The 19,638-nt window shown below is 53.0% G+C and overlaps 12 protein-coding genes and 1 pseudogene across 13 annotated transcripts in view; 3 read left to right on the top strand and 10 right to left on the bottom strand.

Moving 5' to 3' along the window:
- Window positions 1-554: 554 nt before the first annotated feature.
- Window positions 555-2,227, bottom strand: GMORB2_6854 (mitochondrial partitioning protein; the record flags this gene model as incomplete). Its single annotated transcript, XM_035468820.1, has 4 exons — window positions 555-819; window positions 880-1,812; window positions 1,874-2,076; window positions 2,156-2,227. The coding sequence occupies 4 exons, from the start codon at window positions 2,225-2,227 to the stop codon at window positions 555-557; spliced, it is 1,473 nt and encodes a 490-aa protein (XP_035321954.1).
- A 776-nt stretch (window positions 2,228-3,003) lies between these two features.
- On the bottom strand, window positions 3,004-3,201 carry GMORB2_6853 (uncharacterized protein; the record flags this gene model as incomplete). Its single annotated transcript, XM_035468819.1, has 1 exon — window positions 3,004-3,201. One exon carries the CDS (start codon window positions 3,199-3,201, stop codon window positions 3,004-3,006), a length of 198 nt encoding a protein of 65 aa, XP_035321953.1.
- Window positions 3,202-3,633: 432 nt separating this feature from the next.
- GMORB2_6852 (Septin) lies at window positions 3,634-5,205 on the bottom strand (the record flags this gene model as incomplete). Its single annotated transcript, XM_035468818.1, has 5 exons — window positions 3,634-3,660; window positions 3,815-4,383; window positions 4,452-4,596; window positions 4,663-4,910; window positions 4,974-5,205. 5 exons carry the CDS (start codon window positions 5,203-5,205, stop codon window positions 3,634-3,636), a joined length of 1,221 nt encoding a protein of 406 aa, XP_035321952.1.
- Window positions 5,206-6,155: 950 nt separating this feature from the next.
- GMORB2_6851 (uncharacterized protein) lies at window positions 6,156-7,649 on the top strand (the record flags this gene model as incomplete). The annotated part of the gene is made up of 2 exons (XM_035468817.1): window positions 6,156-6,242; window positions 6,705-7,649. The coding sequence occupies 2 exons, from the start codon at window positions 6,156-6,158 to the stop codon at window positions 7,647-7,649; spliced, it is 1,032 nt and encodes a 343-aa protein (XP_035321951.1).
- A 457-nt stretch (window positions 7,650-8,106) lies between these two features.
- Window positions 8,107-8,844, bottom strand: GMORB2_6850 (monolysocardiolipin acyltransferase; the record flags this gene model as incomplete). The annotated part of the gene is made up of 1 exon (XM_035468816.1): window positions 8,107-8,844. One exon carries the CDS (start codon window positions 8,842-8,844, stop codon window positions 8,107-8,109), a length of 738 nt encoding a protein of 245 aa, XP_035321950.1.
- Window positions 8,845-8,848: 4 nt separating this feature from the next.
- On the bottom strand, window positions 8,849-9,303 carry GMORB2_6849 (monolysocardiolipin acyltransferase; the record flags this gene model as incomplete). The annotated part of the gene is made up of 2 exons (XM_035468815.1): window positions 8,849-9,014; window positions 9,086-9,303. The coding sequence occupies 2 exons, from the start codon at window positions 9,301-9,303 to the stop codon at window positions 8,849-8,851; spliced, it is 384 nt and encodes a 127-aa protein (XP_035321949.1).
- A 281-nt stretch (window positions 9,304-9,584) lies between these two features.
- Window positions 9,585-10,911, top strand: GMORB2_6848 (nitric oxide synthase-interacting protein; the record flags this gene model as incomplete). Its single annotated transcript, XM_035468814.1, has 3 exons — window positions 9,585-9,594; window positions 9,695-10,287; window positions 10,363-10,911. The coding sequence occupies 3 exons, from the start codon at window positions 9,585-9,587 to the stop codon at window positions 10,909-10,911; spliced, it is 1,152 nt and encodes a 383-aa protein (XP_035321948.1).
- A 29-nt stretch (window positions 10,912-10,940) lies between these two features.
- Window positions 10,941-11,927, bottom strand: GMORB2_6847 (abhydrolase domain-containing protein 12; the record flags this gene model as incomplete). Its single annotated transcript, XM_035468813.1, has 1 exon — window positions 10,941-11,927. The coding sequence occupies one exon, from the start codon at window positions 11,925-11,927 to the stop codon at window positions 10,941-10,943; it is 987 nt and encodes a 328-aa protein (XP_035321947.1).
- Window positions 11,928-12,616: 689 nt separating this feature from the next.
- On the bottom strand, window positions 12,617-13,947 carry GMORB2_6846 (SAGA-associated factor 73; the record flags this gene model as incomplete). Its single annotated transcript, XM_035468812.1, has 4 exons — window positions 12,617-13,053; window positions 13,116-13,292; window positions 13,325-13,834; window positions 13,938-13,947. The coding sequence occupies 4 exons, from the start codon at window positions 13,945-13,947 to the stop codon at window positions 12,617-12,619; spliced, it is 1,134 nt and encodes a 377-aa protein (XP_035321946.1).
- An 868-nt stretch (window positions 13,948-14,815) lies between these two features.
- On the bottom strand, window positions 14,816-15,298 carry GMORB2_6845 (uncharacterized protein; the record flags this gene model as incomplete). The annotated part of the gene is made up of 2 exons (XM_035468811.1): window positions 14,816-15,094; window positions 15,116-15,298. 2 exons carry the CDS (start codon window positions 15,296-15,298, stop codon window positions 14,816-14,818), a joined length of 462 nt encoding a protein of 153 aa, XP_035321945.1.
- An 899-nt stretch (window positions 15,299-16,197) lies between these two features.
- Window positions 16,198-16,547, bottom strand: GMORB2_6844 (Fungal Zn(2)-Cys(6) binuclear cluster domain; the record flags this gene model as incomplete). The annotated part of the gene is made up of 2 exons (XM_035468810.1): window positions 16,198-16,401; window positions 16,488-16,547. 2 exons carry the CDS (start codon window positions 16,545-16,547, stop codon window positions 16,198-16,200), a joined length of 264 nt encoding a protein of 87 aa, XP_035321944.1.
- A 595-nt stretch (window positions 16,548-17,142) lies between these two features.
- On the bottom strand, window positions 17,143-18,294 carry GMORB2_6843 (annotated as a pseudogene). Its single transcript has one exon. Coding segments are annotated over exon 1 (789 nt in total).
- Window positions 18,295-19,258: 964 nt separating this feature from the next.
- Window positions 19,259-19,638, top strand: part of GMORB2_6842 (uncharacterized protein) — a gene marked incomplete at both ends in the record, with an annotated part of 847 nt that continues 467 nt past the window's right edge. The window contains 2 exons of the mRNA XM_035468809.1: window positions 19,259-19,337; window positions 19,404-19,638. The exon at window positions 19,404-19,638 is cut by the window's right edge and continues 100 nt beyond it. Of these exons, the coding sequence (XP_035321943.1) occupies window positions 19,259-19,337; window positions 19,404-19,638 (314 nt within the window). The remainder of the gene's footprint in view (window positions 19,338-19,403) is intronic.

Genomic DNA, 19,638 nt, shown 5'->3' with positions numbered 1-19,638 from the left:
TTTTCTTTTTGGCTGTTCACCCGATCCCTAGGCGATTTCTAGCCCGGATGATACTCGCTACAATCCCTGGTGCTTCCCTACTCCCTCCATCGACGCTCGACTATGGGTGTGGTGGAAGGGTTAGTGAGAGCGATATGACTGTTTTTCGTATCCAGACTCCCGAGTCTGGGACCCTTTGACCCCCTTCGGAAAGAGAAAAAGAAAAAAAAGGAAAGATTGTGTGTGGTACCCGCATTGCACAGTCGCTAAGAAAAGAGCCTGAGACATGTCATTTTCTACATGTGGATGAGGAAAATAGATGAGCGGCCTTTTCCTTCGTGCCCATATTTATCTTTGTACCTAGCCGACTCTCACAATTTTTTCTCCTTCTCTAGATTTAATAGAAGCCACTGTTGGGGTCACAGGGCCCCCGAATACCATGAAAGTGCCCTACAAAAGGGGACTGATCTGGAGCTGGTGAAATTTGGAACAAGGACAGATCGCGTGGTGGAGGATGGCAGTCTTTTCTTGCCATCTGTTTTTCAACTTTTCAATATATCGGGTTTCATTTCATTCTACATATCATCGTCATCTTCGTCACTGCCCTCTGACCAATCTCCCTGGTAGGCATCACCAAGTTGGGCTAGCTCGTTGGAAAGGGTCTCGCGCTCATCAAGGGGTATGGACCAGGCAGCAATGGACCTGAGGTCCTTGATGCGCGAGGCAATGGACGTCTCGGTAGACAGGATCGTTTGGGTGGCAATATCAGACTGGCCGGCGGCATCGGCGTAGATGGAAGGAAAGCTGTCGAGGAGGGGGAACTTGAGGGAGGAATCAAAGCTTGTGTGTTATGTCAGTATCATAGTCAGCCACGGGGAATGTATGGGTTTATAGACCTACTTTTCGTAGATGAAGTCGCCAACAATTCGCCTGGAGCGTGGGTCAGCTTGCTCTGCCTCCTTGTCGTCCTGCTTGCTTGGGCCAGGGCCGTGCGATGAGGTCAGCTGGCCAAAGACATTGCCAGTCTTCTCGGGCTTCCTTCGCGCATTGTTCTTGAGAAGGCCTATGCCAAAGAAGTCGGCGTCCTTGTTGGCGGCACCGCCGACCTTCATGCGCAGGCGGGCGAGAGTCTGGTGCCCACCCGTGTTCAGCGACTGGGCGAGATCAGACAGGGAGATGGCGCCGGGGACAGCTAGCCGCGAGGGCAGGGTGGCGGTCTCGATGGCGGTGGCGTAGGCGGCGGACACATGCCAGGGCGATCTGGTGTCGAGGCCGGCCATGTTGGACGGCAAGGTAGCGGGGAGGCCGAGGGGTACGACGACGGAAGCAGTGGAGCAGACGTGGGCGATTGTCTGGGCGGTGTTTACGATGCGCAGCTGACGCTTCTCACGGGGCAGCACGCCGCCATCAGGGCTCTGCAGACCCCATAGCCACAACGAAGTCTTGGGGTACTCGTCGCGCAGGGCGTCGAGGTAGCGGGCCGCGAAGCCGCCCCAGGCGTCGTCGATGGTGGCCAGCGTCTGGACACCCTGCATCTGGTCGCACTCCTCGACAAAGGGGCGGAAGTCGCGGTCCACAATGTCGTCGTCCCTGTCTAGAGAGCCGAACAGCTCCACGCCCATGTCGTGCCGCTCAAAGGGCCGGATGGTCGAGTCCAGCTCGAAGTCGTACAGCTGCACCAACGACTTGGGATGGTAGAAGACGTGCGAGAAGTCGGACCAGAACCTTACCGACGACTGGGTCAGCGCTGGCGGCATGGTTCCCGCATCTAGACTGGCCTGGTATTCGCTCGGTTCTATGGGCGGCTGCTTCTCAACGACCGACTTGCCGGACCTGTGTGTATGTGAGCAGGTGAGGGTAATGGGGAGTTCCAGAGCAAGACGAGGGTTTGTACCATAGTGATGCGAGCTGCTCTGGTTGCGGCTCGGGCTCGTACAGCGCATTGATCTTGCGCAAAGATCCAAATCCACCCTTAAGATCATAGATGACTGTTCGCGGGAGGAAAGTCTCTGAGCCGTCGGCGCCGATACCAGGGCGCCAGTGGATGTTGTGGTCGATGGGTGATGTCTCATCGCTTGAGTATGTAAAGTATGATTCCTGTCGGCCGAGTTAGCTCGTTTCTGCCCTTTGTTCCTCCTCCTAATTTAAACTTTTTGGACTCCGTTGATACACATACCTGGGCGTTCCAGAAATGCGTGCCCGTATAGTTGCTCAGATGGCCAAGCTGAAGCGTTACAATCTCACGCATATTTGTGACTGAGAGAGGGAAGAGGCCTTCCACTGAGGTGGTCTGCTGGCGCAAATGACTGTGGAGCCTTTGAAAAAGCCTATGCCAGTCGCGAAAAACCTCAGAAGCGACGGGCTGTGGTTCCGTCTGTGTCCAAAAGGGTATCGTTGAATTGAACTTGGTGGATGATGTATAGTCTTGTAAAATAAAGGCTGTACGGTAGGTGGGGGCGATGAGAGAGGGTCTAAAAGGGCCCGCAGATTTATAATTGATGTGGATGACCAAGAGCATCACCACTCTCATACAAGCCCTCTTATAGTAGGATATTTACCAATATAGTATCTTTTAAACACAATATCCACGAGTACAGCAAGCTTCGTTCATTTGTTGAGATACTTACAGTGAGTACTATTGGTACCTGTGTATTAGTAGTATGGTTATCGGGAAGCATACATCCAGGTGCCCTCCAAGATCCTTCTTCTCACGACCCCAATACAGTGTTTATCAACATATCCATATCACGAGTTCATACTCTAACTTAGTTGACAGGAGTTGTCCAGACCAGGGCCCATCACGTCTCCACAGAGAAATCGCCAGGTTGGACCGACTCGGCTCTTGAATCGCCAATAGCAACCATGATGCCGACTTCCATCCACCTCAAACCCCCAAATAGTCACTGTGAAGCTCTTTAGGCAACTTGCCAGAGCGTGTCACCAATATAGCAAAATCCGCCTCTTCGTCGTCTCCCACTCTTCCCCTGAAGACGAGAAGCGGTGGATCCTCGAAATTAGTGGCACTTAAGCCATCATCGACGACGGCATGACCGACTCTATTCCGAGTGGGGGCTGGGTGGCGCTTTTGCCGTCGATCCTAGGCAAGGTCTGCTGGGCACAAATATCCTGGTTGGCAAATTCCTTGCCCGATCTGAATGAGGCGCTGGTCAACCTAGAGCCAAAGCCCGCAGACAGCCTGGATCTAGTAACAACCGAGGACATTGGAGACGAGACAGCTGCGGAAGGTGTTGAACAAACAGCCGAGGGAGGCTTGGAGTCTACACGCTCTGGTATCCCAGACCCCGTATGCAGATGAAGTAATGTATTCCTACTGAAAATAGCACAGAGATAGACGGCGTCTGGACGAATGGGCGGATAAATAAACAAGATAGATTCAGACAACAGCGAAAGCATTACTGGCTTCGTAAGCACGAGAGGTATCTAGTGGGGAAAAAACAAGGGGGACAAGAGAAAAACAAGAAAAAGAACGAAAGATAAATGCCTATACCAGCATCAAGCTCCCAAGAATATCCCTCGAAAACTGCCTTAGCATCAGCGGACATGCCCACACATCGATCCCTGCTAGCCATGCTGCAAAGTACCCGACAATTCCAGCGCTGCTCATCGTCTCAAATGCCCATCGCCCATCCCTCCTCAGCCGGCTGCATATGCCCAGCAGTCCTAGAGGATCCTGATGAGTAAAAGTGCGGGTGGAGATTGTCCTGCTCCCTCTATCCCTGATACGCCATTCTCCTCCCCTTCTGACCAAGTCGTGGTGATGAGGCCTCTGTTGCTCCTCGCGGTACATATCAACTTCCGAAATGCGCTGCTCCACCACGCGGTCCATCTGCTCGGTATGCAGGCTGTTTCGTAACCCCTGTGCCCAGTTGGACAGTTCGATCCGGCCCCAGTATCGGTGCTGCATAAAGGGATTGGTCGTGAGAATGGGGCTCAAAGCGTAGTCCGCCGGGTCGCGACGCATCAGCGCCATGTCTAAGTAAAAGCCCCGGTCCTGGGTGCGGCGCCATTGTATGCACTTTGCAGCTGCCGAATCCCTTAGCCGAGCGCATCCGTCTGCCGAGAAGACATGGTTCACCAGCTGGCCGAGATCCGTTGTGAGCAAAGGCTGTACGTAGCCTGAGTTCATGAGGACGCTGGCATCCATGATGCCGTGATCCGTCATTGTGACACTAGAAACTGAGAAGATGTCGGGGATGTCTGGAGTCAGATCTGGTGCCACGAACGTGAAACAGTCTAGACTGTGCTCATCAATCTGCTCTCGTATCTTTTGCTTCGATGCATATATGGTTCCACTGTCTAGTTCATCGGAGCGCGCCAGTAGAGCCACTACATTGGTCTTGTCCTGTAGGGACTTGATGCAGTCAATATCATCATGCTCAAGACCTGCATAGCCAGTCAGTGTTGATCCAGGATGAATGAGATGAGTCCTTTGGGGCGGGTCCTCTGTGCACCTGTATGTGGTATCATGTACAAGACGACATCGACAATAGGTGCTCCTCCTTCGCTGAGAATGGTCCGCAAGTCAGAGTCGTCTATGGGTTTGGACAGCAGCGGAGATAGCTGGGCATCAACGTAGTCGCTCTCGACATAGCGTTTCTGCATTCAGACTGTCAGTTGATGAAACAGAGCCCACTCAGAGTCAAAAGGCGTTGTGTCACTCACGGCTGTGGAGCTTTGAGAAGAGGATTGCACAACAAAGCAGATATTCCTCTCCAGGATCTCGCCCACAGAAGACCTCCTCCTGCTACCTGCCAAGGTGGGCTCCAGTTCGTCTCGCCACCACGGACGCGGCTTGGTACTCGCCCACATCTCCCTAAATGCATCGTTGACTGTCGATGCAACAGGGTCTAGGTGAACTATATGCTCGCAGCAGTGAGCCATGGCATGGATGAGTGACGTCTTGCCGATTCCTGATGACGACATTAGCATGCGGCGACAAGGTGGAATTAATTAGCCAAAGACTGAGGACGGACCTAGGCGACCAGCGACGAATATTTTGAGCTTGCCAACAGACTTGCCAGCCTCAGAAAATGGCCGACGCTGTGGCACGGCGAGACTGGGCATGATAAACTGAGGGGTGGCGTAGTGGGGAGAGCTGCTGTCGGGGCGTGACATGGGAGAACAGCGTCGTCCCCTGCGCGGCGGGGAAGATGAGGGCGCCAGCGAGATGCTGTCTAACGACGGGCTGCTGCTGATAATGGACATGGATGCCGAGGGGGGAACAGAAGGAGATCGGCCAGACATGTTGGGGAGGTGCGCGTGCGTTTCTAGGACTTCATCCATGTCCAGCTCCGAATCAAGCATAGACGACGATAGCGACGCGATGCTGTGGCACGTGGGGGTTGGTGAGGGGACTCGACCCCGCGTGGAAATAGATTCGAGGCTGCGCTTTCGGCGCAGGCGAGAAGGATGAAAGGCAATATCAGGAGACATGTCTTGTTGACAATGAGACGGTTCCCCAATAGTGTCTTCAGTAGCGAAGAAGCAGTTTACGGGAGCTGTGGTCGGAGCGGCTGGCATAGCCAAGCAGTCGTCATAAACACCACCTCCCTGGCGATCGGTCGTGCCCGGTACAGGGCGCATGGTTGGGTGGCAGTATCGGAGACTCGGGTGAGGATATCTAGGCTGTTTTTATCTGAAAGAGAAAGCAGATGCCTGCTTACAAAATATCAGCGACCGAGATGATGAGGGATGGTGATTTTATTTCGACAACTCTATGAGAAGTCTATCTATTATATTAGAAGGTATGGTCCGCTTAGAGGAAGGCCACTACTGCCCGAAGGGGCCGCTGGAGCAACCACCTGAGGAACCACCGGAGTGGACTGATAGGCGCAGAGAAGGGCTCTGACTGGAGGGGGCTTAATGACTTCCCCGCGATGATTGCGCCATTACGCCGAGTACGTACCGCTTATAGGTTCAGCAGACTTATCGGACATGGAGAGAAAACTACAGATACTAATACTCCATACATGTAGAGAGAGCGCTGTTATGGGCGACTAATGCAAACACCAGTCTAACAGGTGACTCCCTAACAAACTTAGCTCTCCCGTGAACTATGATATGTTAGTAAGACTCTCTCATGGCGGGGCTCTTCGTTCCACGAGCTTAACGCCAAAATTCCTTTGGTCTTTCCTTACTGCGAGTACGGAGCAGTAATGATACTAGGTTCTAGGTTGGGTTCACTTGGGGCCTTCCTCGGGGTTGGCGCCTTTGGGGACTTTGGGGCCTCTTCTTTTAGTTGGGTGCCCTTGATTGGGCTACCGTTGCGTTGATGAGGGGCAAGATCCAAAGGGCGGCGAGCGGGCTAATAACCAAGCCGGCAGGGCGAAGCCTTTGTTTGTGATGGAGTCACCGAGTCATAATATTTGCCGTCGACTGTTTTGCTACTACGCCTTACTAGACACGTAACGAACGACCCCTACAACCATATCCTCTCGATCCTTCTTTGTTTCCCCATATCACCCCAGCCACTGCATTCACTGCATCGCTAGAACACTGACCGTCAGCAACACCTGTTGCTTCTCCGCCCCCGCTTCGCCAGCCATTATCGCCGCCATGGATGGGAAAAGGCACCCCAGCTCGTTCCAGCAACTCGAAAAACTGGGCGAGGGAACATATGCGACTGCGAGTCTTCCATATAAGCCCGCTCAGCCATACACGTCACGGAAGACCCTCCCCCTGCTAACTCATGATGTCTGCTGCAGGTCTTCAAGGGTCGCAACCGCCAGACGGGCGAACTCGTGGCGCTAAAGGAGATTCATCTCGACTCGGAGGAGGGTACCCCATCGACGGCGATCCGCGAGATCTCCCTTATGAAGGAGCTGAAGCACGAGAACATTGTCGGCCTGCACGACGTCATCCACACCGAGAACAAACTGATGCTCGTATTCGAATACATGGACGGTGACCTGAAGCGATACATGGACACGAACGGCGAGCGCGGCGCTCTCAACCCCGTCACCATCAAGTCCTTCATGTACCAGCTGCTCAAAGGCATCGATTTCTGCCACCAGAACCGCGTTCTGCACCGCGACCTGAAACCCCAGAACCTGCTCATCAACGGCAAAGGCGTTCTCAAGCTCGGCGACTTCGGCCTGGCCCGCGCCTTTGGCATCCCCGTCAACACCTTCTCCAATGAGGTCGTCACACTTTGGTATCGCGCCCCGGACGTCCTGCTCGGCAGTCGCACCTACAACACCAGCATCGACATCTGGTCCGCCGGCTGCATCATGGCCGAGATGTACACCGGCCGCCCTCTCTTCCCGGGCACCACAAACGAGGACCAAATCACCCGCATCTTCCGCATCATGGGCACCCCCACCGAGCGTACCTGGCCCGGTATTACCCAGCTCCCTGAGTACAAGCCCACCTTCAACATGTACGCCACCCAGGATCTACGCACCATCCTTCCAGCCATCGACCCCACCGGCATCGACCTCCTCCAGCGCATGCTACAGCTCCGCCCCGAATTGCGTATCAGTGCGCACGAGGCTCTTCAGCACCCTTGGTTCAACGATCTTGTCATTCAGCAACAGCAGCAGCAGCAGCAAATGCACCCTCACCAGCAGGCCATGCAGGCCCAGGCTCAGGCTCAAGCTCAGGCTAGGGCCTACCAGGGGGTGCCTGCGCAAGGGTACGATGGTTACTAGTGGTATCCTCCCATGCAGTGGCAGAGCAATTGATGCTGTAGCGATGGCCGTTTTCCGCCCTGGAGCACTCCGATACAGGAACACTCTTCCCTCTTTTTCCCTTTCACTGTTTTCTTTCCGGGGACTTCCCCTCAATGACTTAAAGTTTCTTTTTTTGACTTCCCCTGTTCTGGAGTTGGTGGGCATTGATACTTTTTACATAGAATTGCTGACTCTTCTGGGCATCGTTGTAATCTGCACTGAAAGCTTGATATTTGTTGTTTCCTGGAGATGGCACACGAGTACTGTACACGACTTTACGCTTCTATGGATAGGCTAAACAAAAAAAATTTAAAAAGAAAATAAATTCCGATACCGAATAATTACGAAATCAATCAGCACGCCAATATAGACCAACTGTACCCTTTCCCCCCTATCCTTTCCTCGTTAACGACTTTCTTTTTCGGACCCCGACGCCTTAGTGTCTGTTGACCAGACTTCCATCGACAGGACTCTTGAATCTGCGCTTGTTAGGCTCCTTGGCCCAAGTCTCAGCCAGAGCAGCCGTGTCGTCCTCCTCAGCAGGCAGGCCCATCTTCTCCCTAAGCTTCTCGACCTCATCTCTGGCCGACTTGGCCACGTCGATTCTCAGCTGCACCGCCTTCGGGTGGTCTCTCAGGGAGTCCAAGTCTCCAGCTTGTTGCTCAACCAAACGTCTCCACTCGGCGCGATGGCGGCCGAAGACGACGTCGACGTTTGTGGGGTCACCAAATGCAATGCGGATGCGGTTGCCGGCACGCGGCAACCAGCGCGGCCACCCCCTATCGTCGGGCATGACGTTTTGCGTCCCGTGGATGAACATAGGGACGAAGTCCGGGGCCGGCTCGCTTTCGAGAATCATGCGCGACACACCCCATTTGAAGTATCGCAACGTGCTCTCCTGATTTTGGTGGCAGCACGCCTCGGGGAATACATGCACCCAGGAGTTGCGGTTGGCTGAGTACGATGCCGGAGCTAGGTGCTCGTCCTGGCCGTCGGTCGAGTATGTCAGGGGGGTGGGTGTAGTCGAGGCGTTGGGGTTTGCATCTGACGCTTCGGGTGGGCCCGACAGGAGCTTGATTGCCTGCTCCATCGTGGACTGGTATGGACCGCCGTAGGGTGAGTGCCAGAGTCGATGGGTTGGGAGGACCTTGCCGACGCCGAAGAAGTTGGTCATGAACCTAGGGAAGGTTGCGCGTGAGCATTTTACGGGCCATTGGTCCCATTTTAGGGGGGCAGTACTTGTTCTTGAAGCAGATGTCATGGGCGCCAAGGCTCCAGCGGAGATTCTCTGGGTCTAAAGAGTAGCGAAAAGGGAGAACACCCCATATGATCGGATCGTCGAGACTGCACGCGTAAGTTCTCGTCAGCTCAGTTCAGCGAGAGGAGGGAGAACAGGGAGGGTAAGGTTTTCGTACACGCCAACATGATTGCATACAGTCAAGAGGCCGCGTGGCCGTATGTCAACAGCCTTTCTCTGGTCCAGGAGCTCAAGGAACTTGTCCAGGCCAGTCGTCTCGATATTGTTAAGCCCGTACAGGAAGCCGCGCGATGCGGCTCCCACGGTACTCATAACGGCCACTGAGGCAAGACGCCATGGTAAGCCAGGTCGCGTTGGAGGCGCCGGCCCAGACATGCTGTGATCATACTGGAGCTGCTGCGGTGCTAGGGGAAAGGAGAAGGGAATAATCCCCATCGAAAAATGTTAATTGCTTCTCTCAAGCAATTGGCGGTACTGCCCCACGTGGGGAAAGTACAAGGGATATCAGTCCTTCCCACTTTCAGGGAATAATGCGACGTAAGCAACCACGATCTCGTCCTTCTTCAACCTCTGCACTCTCATCTGTTTTTGCTCCCAGTTCCATCTTGTGCACAACTACCAGATGATTGGAAGCCAACGTTGAGAATTAAACAACCATGTCTCACAGTAAGATTTCCTCCCCTCCTTTATTCATGTCAAAACCCGTACGCTTCAAATAAGATCCCAGTTTCTAACTTCCAGCTCAATTTTTTCCTTATTCTACCAGGCAAAAGAAACACTTCGCGGCCAGTCTTCACCGCCCACGAACGAGCTCTCGCCCAGTCAGCCTGGGCCAAGTCCTCCGCCCGCCTCAATCGCGATTCATTCTTACCATTCGGTTCGTGCAGTCTGTGCCTTGGTGTGGCCCGCGACCCCGTGTCCTGCCCGAAAGGCGACGTCTTCTGTCGCGAGTGCGCCCTCGCCAATATCCTCGCCCAGAAGCAGGAGCTCAAGCGCGCCGAAAGGGCACGCAAGGCCGCCGACGAAGAAGCTGAACGTAAAGCTGCCGCCGACGATGAGGAGGACCGCGCAAGGGCCATTCGCGACTTTGAGATGACCCAGGCCGGCCTCGATGTCGCCCCAGCCAACAAAAAGTCCAGAAAATCGGAGACTCGTGACGAGACCCAACAATATGTTCTCACTGCCGATGCTCCGCGGCTCAACCTATTGACAGATGGCCGACATGATGACCACGAGGTTGTTGTGGCTGACAAGGGTGCGGCTGGCGCAAAGAGGAAGTTCAAATTGGATGAGCACGAGGTGGACCGCAACGACAAGCACGATAAGGCTAAAGCCAGGAAGGCCATTGAGGACGAAAAGGTACAAATATTGATTTACACGTTTTGTCTTTCATTACAGCCTATTGTTGCCTGTCCCTATTTATACCATGCGCAGCTATTGACTTTTCAAAATTCCAAGCAGGCTGCGAAATCATCATTGCCCTCCTTCTGGACCCCGTCCCTTACCCCAGATGTACACGAAAGCAAGATTGGCCCCACTGCCAGAAAGATCAAGACGACACCCACGTGTCCTGCCTCGTCTGAAGACGGACAGCACTCTATTTCCCTGCAAAAGCTCATCACCATCAAATTTGACGAGCAGGAAGACGCTTCTACCAACGAGAAGAAGCGCACCTGCCCCTCGTGTCGCAAGGCATTAACCAACGCCTTGACTCCTGTCCTCGCTAGGCACTGCGGTCACGTCTTGTGTCGCAGATGTGTCGACCAATTCCTCATCCCGTCGGCCAAGAATAGGAGCTCCGAGCAAGGCTCCATTATAACATGTTTTGTCTGTGACGAGCCGGTAGCGGTAAACCCGTCGGCGGAGGACGGTCCCAGGTCAGGCCTGCCCACTGGTCTAGTTTCCTTGAAGTCTGAGGGTACAGGCTTCTCGGCGCGGGGTACGAGCACAGTTGAGAAATCTGCTGTCACGTTCCAATGTTAAGGCTCAAACGGCTTTGTGAGGAGGAACAGCTACTTGTTCTGTAACATCTGGCGAAACTGGGGGCTGTATGTGAGCCACAGGCGCACAATGAGCCTGTGGAGGATGCCCTTGGTGAACATTGTGAGGCCGTGGCTAAAGAAGCTCTTCAGGAGCTCACCGGACAAGCCGTCGTACAGGGCGCGCAGACCTTCCCGGTGAAGGATACGCAGGATTATGCCAAAGATGGTACCATTAAGAAATTGCTTTGTGCGCTGCACCATGAGCGCAGATGCATCTTTAGGGCCTGCAGGAGAACCCTCTTCGTCCACATTTTTGTCCTTGCCGGTGGATGACGCCATCTGCAGCCTTGTCTTGCCAGTCTGGAAGGGATACGTCAGGGCTGTAGCTACAACCTTGCTGAGAGCTGCCGTCAGGAAGGCCGCCCATGCTACAGGTATATCTTCCTCCTCAAGGGCCGGGATGACACGTCGGGCAAGGCGGCGGTTGACAAAGAAGGTTATTCCCGGGCTGATGGTTAGGACCAGGGTAGCAGAATAGCCAGACCAGAGTCCTTGAAGGCCCGACTCCTCGTACATGCCCTTTATCATGGCGCTCACTGTTTCCTTGCCCATGGCAGAAGTCTGCGTGCGCGTGACGGCGTTAGATATAGGCGTCGTGCAGGCCTTGGAGCACGCACCAGCCAGGGAACCCAAGGCCAGCTCTTGCAGAACAGGAGGCGGCCGCCTGCTGTACCGTCGCAGATAGTTATAAAAGCCAAAGAAAAGAAAGCTGTCTAGCACCGACTTGCCAATGTCGGCGCCGACGCCACTGTACAGCGCTCCCAGTCCTTCGTTTCGCACAATGTTCTTGAAGGCATCAATAATTCCATCGTAATGTGTGTTCTTGTCAAGATGGCTCTGTGCCCTGAGTCGCGTCGTGACGAGGTCGAGTGGGTATAGGACCGCAGTAGAGGTGGCGGCACCGGCTGATCCCGACACAGCGTGGCCGAGGGCGTTGAGAGCTGCCTCTGAAGCCATCTTCTCTTATGTACAGAGAAGGTATGGATGTGCGCGTGTATACCGGAAAAGCACAGATATGTGGGGGCGAAAAGATGACTATTTGAGGGATATACAATAGAGAATAAAGTCAAGGAGGATGGAAGACTGAATACGGCGCATATTGTTACTTTTTCTTCAGAAAAAAGGTATTATGCTGTGCCGACGAACGACGTCATTGCCACCTCCAACTTGCCGGCCCGCTAGCTCCCGATTAGGAAACATTCACCACCAATATTCATTCACATGCTCATCGCATCCGATAGACAGCTTTTTGAATATAATAAGCAGAACGAACGGAATGATCCTATTATTTCAAATACGCTTCAATACAGCGCATAGGATTTCAATACAGTATCGTGATACTGCATCGCATTTCCCCTCCTCACAGGCCTGAAAAAAACTATATACATACATTGTGAGGGTAGCTGGCTATGAGAAGAATGAAGAGAAAAAAAGATTAAAAAGGGATGCAACCCCTATGAAAACGCCCAATGCGGAGAACCAGGCTTGAGTCTTCATATGTATAGTGTCATAACCTTGGTAGCCAAGAGAACAAAAGAGACGACAGCAAAAAACGCCCCAGGTGAAACCGTGTATCCCCATAGTGTTGTGCAATGGTACTAAAACAAGAAGCAATTGGAGTAGGGAAAGAGAGAGGACAATGTCCGTCAACCACGACTAGCGACAGGTGTCTGCCTATGTGCCGTCCCCAAGCCCGAGGGTATACTGCTCGTGACGCCGAGACCCATGCTCATGTCCGGCTCACCGGGGGCATCTTCCCCGTCTACCGTAAGGGTTTGGGACTGCTGCTGTTGAGGCTGCTGCTGTGCAGTGTTGGTATCGGACATGTTCCTCTTTGTGCCGAAGCTCTTAACAGCAAAGATATTTGTGCGCCCACCGTTGGTGGCCATCTGTAGCTGCTCGTGCAGTCGGGAGATCTGGTACTGTCGTCTGATGGGGGTGAAAACGGGCTGCGGCACGACAGGCTGCGGCTTCCACTTGGCGAGGGAGCTCATGACGGCGAACGTCTCTTCGTCCGAATCAATGGGACCGTTGTTAGCGTCGTCTTCGTCTTCTACTGGCGCATTGGCATCCAAAGCGGCCTCTGTGCATGTGTTGATTAGCAAAAGACTGCGACAAATGAAAGGAAGGGTCAAAAAGATTTACTCTGCTGCTTGGCCTGGTTCTTTTTCTGGTATGCTGCTAGGAGCATATCATATGGTAGGGAACGGCCGGCGACTGCTCGTTTGGCTCCCATGGAGTGGCTCTTGCACGTTAGTGAGCGAGCGCACGGTTGTCCGTTGGGAAGAATGACACCACATTGGCGCTCAACGTCGACAGGACCTGTGCAAGTTTCGAAACACGTATTAGCATACACTTTCCGTGCAGGGCGGCGCGCAATGAAAAAGAGAAAAAAAACATGCCCTTCGTTTTGGGTGCCTTGGCCTTGGGCTCATCCTTCTTCTTCTTGGCCTTGGGACCGCCATCGGGCGCCCCATCAGCCTTGCGCTTCTTGCTCTTGTCATCACCGGGCTTCTTGCCGGCGCCTGCGCCAGCAGCCTTCTTGCCTGCCTTAACACCCTTCTTGTCGGGAGAGATGTCGCCGCCATCGTCATCACTGTCTTCCTCCTTGCCGTCATCAGCCTTGCGTGCCTCCTCCTCCCTAGCCGCCTCCTTGGCTCTCTCACGCGCCTCACGCGCCTCCTTCTTCCGCTGTGCCTTTTCCCTCTTGAGTTTGAGGCACTGCGCAATGTGTACCTTGGCCGCCGTCTTGAGAACGCTCTTCTTGCAGTGCTTGCACTGCTGCAGGTCCGGGCTGTCTTCTAGTGGTCGTCCCGTCGCAAACGTTGCGCGTGCGCTCTCGTCTAGCTGATTGACCACGGGGCCTGGTGATGTCGACGTTGATGATGGCGATTCCTTAACTTTGCCTTCTATAATATCATCGTGGTTTATATCAGCACGTATTCAGTTTTCCCAACATTCGCACACCTCCACGCATGTCGCCTTGGGTGGGCAAAGAAGGTGGGAAAACGAGACAGAAGGTTTTACCATCATCAAAGCTTCCATCCATCCAATCTCCAGGACATTTGTGTTTTGGCGCCTGCTTCTTGAGTTTGATAGGACCCGTTTTCTTGTCCCTCTTGGGTGTGACCTTTATGGTCTGCCCATCTTCGCCGCCTGTTTGGAAATCGGTCGCATTCTCATCAGCCGTCTTATCCTATATCTCGTCTCGATTCATTGTATTTTTGCCCGTCGTAATTTACCTGCCATGACAGGCATGTGCGTTGCGCCCTAGAGGCCAGGGATCCCGGCGCCCGCTGCACTCGTTCGATATGCTCGCAAGGTGGTGGAGGTGATCGTGGCTATGGAGAAAAATGCGCTCTCAATATCGTGGGGTTCATCCGAAGGGAGGCGATGGTGATGACGATGGATGATGGATGATAGATTCGATAAGTCATGCGCCTTGCGACACGCGATTGTCCAAATATCCCAATACAGCAAATGTGTTTGTCGTTGGAAGTGGAGACATTCGCGTCCACAATCGTGGGGTTGAACCACCGCAACAATATATATCCGGGTCACTTGAAGTACCTGTCTGTACCAATTGCGGGCTGCATTCACTCACTAATATCACTTGGAAACACCTATCATCACTTGTACACACTCATGCTTCCTTTTTCATTTGCCCATGGAGCACACACGACACATTATTATTACGAGTACTATGTATCTAACGGTCCCACTGTTCTCCGACAAGCCCGCATTGAATCCGTTATATACACTGCATACTTCATACCAATATCTGCCCACACACAATTGGCAATGTTATAACCCCAGTTCTAATACTCCAGCGGGGTCCCGACAGCTCAGAAGGCGACGACGATCTGGTTTAGGAAGATCGGCAATCCAGCAGCGCCAGCCCCAGCACCCCCTCTCTCCTCGACGAGCTCATATATCTCCTCCTTTAACAGCGGATGACGCCAGTAGCTTGGTGTGCTGACCGGCACCTCCCTAGCCATCTCCTTCACGAGAGCCTGACGCCTAGTACGCTCCTCAGAGGTCACAAGGGACACAAGTAGCTGTGCAGCAGACCGCGGATACTTGTCAGCCAAGTTCAGGATAACCTGGTTCAGCAGGGTCCTCGTCTATCGACAGTGATCCTACACGCACGCCACCCACATGTCGTGGCAGACGTGGTACTCTCCCTCCATTGCCGCTACCGCTGCCGCTGAGAGATGGGGCGCCATCTCGCTCCAAAAGCGCCTGGTGTCGCCCAGCGACTCCCTCCATGGAATCAGCTCCATGTCCATGGCTATGAGCTCCTCTAGCGTTGATCTAGTCGCGGACATTACGTCTTACAAGACACTTTAGCGGAGATGCGCATTTGCCTCAATAAGCTGGGCTATGATGATACCGAGTATAACAACCAGCTGGTCTTCGGAGACCATGACGCGTTGGCTAAGGTTGATGCAGCTGTGTGATGTATCTGATAACGGTATTCCCGCATCGTAGGCTGTGACAAACTACCGCATACATGATTGTCAATGCGGGACTCCATACGCGATGAATGTTAGTTTCCGTCTGCTCATCATTGAATAACAGAGCTGAAGAAGCCGCCGAATCCCTTGGTAGCGGGTATTCTGCGCGGGACACCAAGTACACACCATTGCAGCGCAGCTGGATATATGAGATCGAGCGTTCCACACACTCATGTCTGGTCCTTCGACAAGTATTATGGCCGCAGAGTCAGTATACGGATAGCTAGTTGAATACAGCTCATGCACAACTCACCTCAAACATGGCAAGCATCACGACCAGCCGGGAAGCAATGCAGTAGCCAATGCACCGTCGATTTCACAAGCAACCCAGCCATTCAGAGAGTGTTCCCATACTGCGTGTTGGTCGCCATGATGAGGCTCTTCTCCCCCGTGAGGTTGAACAGGGCTGCGAGTCCCAGCGCCGCCAAGGCCTCTCGCAGCGTAGGATTAAAGTGCTATCGTAGTATTCAGCTCCTCTGAGTTGCGAGGCTCGTCCGGATGCCCGATCAGGTACCTATTCAGGTAGAAGTGAAACCCTCATTCCTCCAGGGTCAACGATATCGGATTCCGAGGTGGGAATAGAGGAGCGCTGGAGTTTTGATGAAGGCAGTGGCGGCGTTCATGTGAGGGCCGGGGGGTCAGCCGAATCTCACGATGTGGGCTGAGAGAAGTAGAGAACAGCAACTCTCGGGGCTCGTTACTGAAGCCGGTTACTTCCTTGAGGCCTGCATATCATTAGTAGGTTTGCCAGAAGACGGCGACGACGATATTCGCTCGACGCCCCACTGGGAATGAGCCCTCTGCATCACCTTACTGCTCTCGTCGCGGAACAAGATGGCGAACTGGTCGCGATAACCAGGACACTCTTTGCTGACCCGGACGCATTGTGAGCAGTCGGGCGTTTTCCTATCACACTAAGTAATGTGTCCCGGTTAACCATGAACTCGGCACCCTGTGCCTGCTGTCAGAAAGACATGAAGTGTGATAAGGACTGTCCTACCTTGATGCGATGAGTCCGACACTGCTCGCAGCCCTGCGACGTCTTGCCACAATATATCATAACGTGCTACTCTATTTTCTTCTGTCGGAATACCATATCTTTTCCCAATCGGCAAATTAATACACCGTCTTCTTGTTTAGTCTCGACAAGGCGTCCCTGAAGCTATGACAATTAAACGGCGTGGTACCTGAATGCCGACGCTGTTCCGGACAGATACAACGCGATGCGATCCGAAAAACAAGCAATCAAATGCGTGCCATGTATGAGAGTGTGCCCGATGATAATGATTATGAAAGAGCCAGGCCGGGAAAAGGAACGACAAAGGGTCCGCTATACTACTACTACTAATTTTCATCGAAACCCTGCTACTCTACATGCACATACGCAATCCTATTATACCTTTCCCCTGTTCGGACTCTGGAATAATGCATCAGCCTGGTGGGCAAAGGAAGCTCCGTCTGGAGAAGACGAGAGAGCAGGCGTGGGCATTGGGCTACTCGTACTAGTACGTAGCCTTCCCCCCATTTCCGGTTTAGTGGTATTAGTGTGTATATTTAACTAGACCCGGGCACTAAACGATGAATAATCTCTTGCCGAGAATCAGAGGCCTTGTTGCATGTAAATTGTCTGTTCAAAACTGAGTTGGGGTAATGGGTTAGGTAGCGGAGTATAGGTTCTCTATTGTATGGCAAGCAGTAGAACAATGATCCTTATCAGTCTCATCGTATCCATGCACCTTGCTGTCTCCAATGTCGAAATTGGATTTACTATCGTCATTGGCATTGTCGGGGTCCACGAAAAGGAAGAACCAAGTCTCCTTGCGTTTGTGATCCGGTTCTATAATGCCAGGCTCATAGAAGCGGTGGCTCTCAAAGGCGACATCGTAGTCGACGAAATGGACTTTGTCATACACGAATTCAGCATTAAGAGCGTCGACAGAGCGACGTATCTTGTCGTTGATGGCGAGCGCCATTTTGTTCATCTTCCAGCGCAAGGCCATTGCAAGTTTCGCCCCCCCCCCGCTACCATATGCCAAAAGAACTGTCGTCGCAGTCGCGGGTGCGCCGTCACAGTGACCGTTAACCAGGGACGCTTCTCCCATTGCACGCTATCAAGGGCCTCGGTAATGGCCAGGCGGATGTAGTTGTCAAAGTCCGGGCTGTCCAGAGCTTCTTCCGCCTTGGTCAGTGCCTCTTCGCACGCTCCCAAGTAGGGCTGTAAAAGCGGAAGATACAGCTATTCATGATCTCGGAGAACCCGAGATCGTTCCTCCCCACCAACAGCAGGGCGAAGTCGGCTACAAGCGACTTGTTCAGGGCCCCAATTTGGCACACATCGCTGTTGAGCAGCAGGTCCTCGACCGTCGAGCCCGTGCACAACTGGAACTGCAATGACGGAGGCGGTGATAAATGTAAATCACCGCCGCTGTCGAGCGAGACGAGGTCTTTGCTTAAAAGTACGAGGTGTGCGTGGAGTCCGCGTCGAAAGTCGTCCTCGGTGCCGTTGACGTCCGTACCGATACCGGCAGAGTACGAGTCGTCTAGGGTGATAAACCCTGTAGCCCGCCGGCTAGGCCTGCTCGGGAATCGGGGACCGGGCCGGGATAGTCCAGGCTCACGCTCTTGTTGGAAGAAGCAAGAGGAGGAGGGAGCCTGAGCACGAGGAGGTACATGGAATGTCTCGGCGAGAGTGGTATCTTACACATATAGCCCAGCCGTGCGAAGCCGACTGCTGAAGAAATGGCCAGCACCGTTAGCAGTTGGATAAGGCATCACATCTCACCTTGTATCGATGGCCACAAAGACATGGTCGGCTTCAGGAAAGGTAACGAAGGAGAGATGTAAAGGTCTCGGTCTGCATCTACACGTCAGATGAGCATTATCATTATGTTGTCGCGCCTGCCTAGTTACTGGCCCCCTCTCCTCCTCTGACTGGCAAGACCGGTTATCGTACAAGATAAATCCTACATGGTGTGATGAGGGGCTGTGAGTGGCTAAAGTAAGCACGACCACAAAAATACATTCAATGCATATACAAGGATCAGAATAGATTATTATATGCACATACGGATACATTACGGGCATGTAGTAGCACTCGATTTATACATCATCTTCCTTCTATATATTCTGACGCATCTGATAAGAAGGATTGCATGTACCCGTAAGTTTTATAACTTGCTTACTTTATTTTGAAAGAAAAAACGGCAAGGGTCCTTTCAGCTAGACATGGGGGGTCACTGCGCCACATAGAGCTCGCGCCACATCCTCCCCCGCTTCTCTTCCACATTCCCAAGAGCTGAGAGCTGAACAAACATTACGTACTAGCCAGCTACTATTGCTAGCTCTGACGCGATTAGTGATCTTTTGATCTCGGTTCAAGACACCGGTTCGAACCCAACAATCACGACGTAGGAGGTGTGACGCTCGTCATTGCCCTTTCCTCACAGGCTAAACATACGATGTAAACGTCATCAGCTGAACCCTAACCGGCCGCCTCTTTTCTCCACGTCGTACTTCGCACCTTTACCCTGAGTGGTTGCTTAGCTGCCAAAAAGATGGATGGCTTCAAGCTATTTTCGTGTCGTCATACTAGTACGTACTTTGCAGTGCCCCTCTACGAACAGGTTTCCGTAGACTGCTCTTTCTTGACTATATATATACTTCTTGTTGTCCTCAGAAAAACTATAATCCTGGGTAACTTTCTCTTTCACTCTGATCATTATAAAAAAATCTACAAACCCCCACATACACACATTCACATTCACATTCACAATGGAGTCTCTCGGCAAGGCCATTTTCGGCGGTGACAAGGACAAGGACTCCAAGAACGACTCCTACGAGTCTGGTTCTGGTAGGAAACCTCATTCATTTACTTCCGTTGCATCCTGATTCCTGATTCAACTAACACGAACACCAGGCCGCAACGAGTCCGGTGGCTACGGCAACAGCTCTTCAAGCAACTACGGCAGTAAGTCTTCCTCCGGCGGCGACTACGGCTCCTCGGGCCGTGACAACGACACCTACGGCTCCTCCAAGGGAGACTCGTACGGCTCTTCAGGCCGTGACAACGACACATACGGCTCTTCTAAGGGCGACTCGTACGGCTCTTCCAAGGGAGACTCGTACGGCTCTTCGGGTCGTGACAACGACAC

This window comes from Geosmithia morbida (genome assembly GCF_012550715.1).
Source record: "Geosmithia morbida isolate 1262 chromosome Unknown scaffold_6, whole genome shotgun sequence".
NCBI lineage: Eukaryota > Fungi > Ascomycota > Sordariomycetes > Hypocreales > Bionectriaceae > Geosmithia > Geosmithia morbida.
The sequence above is the reverse complement of the archived record's forward strand: the minus strand, read 5'-3'. Positions and strand labels throughout refer to the sequence as shown.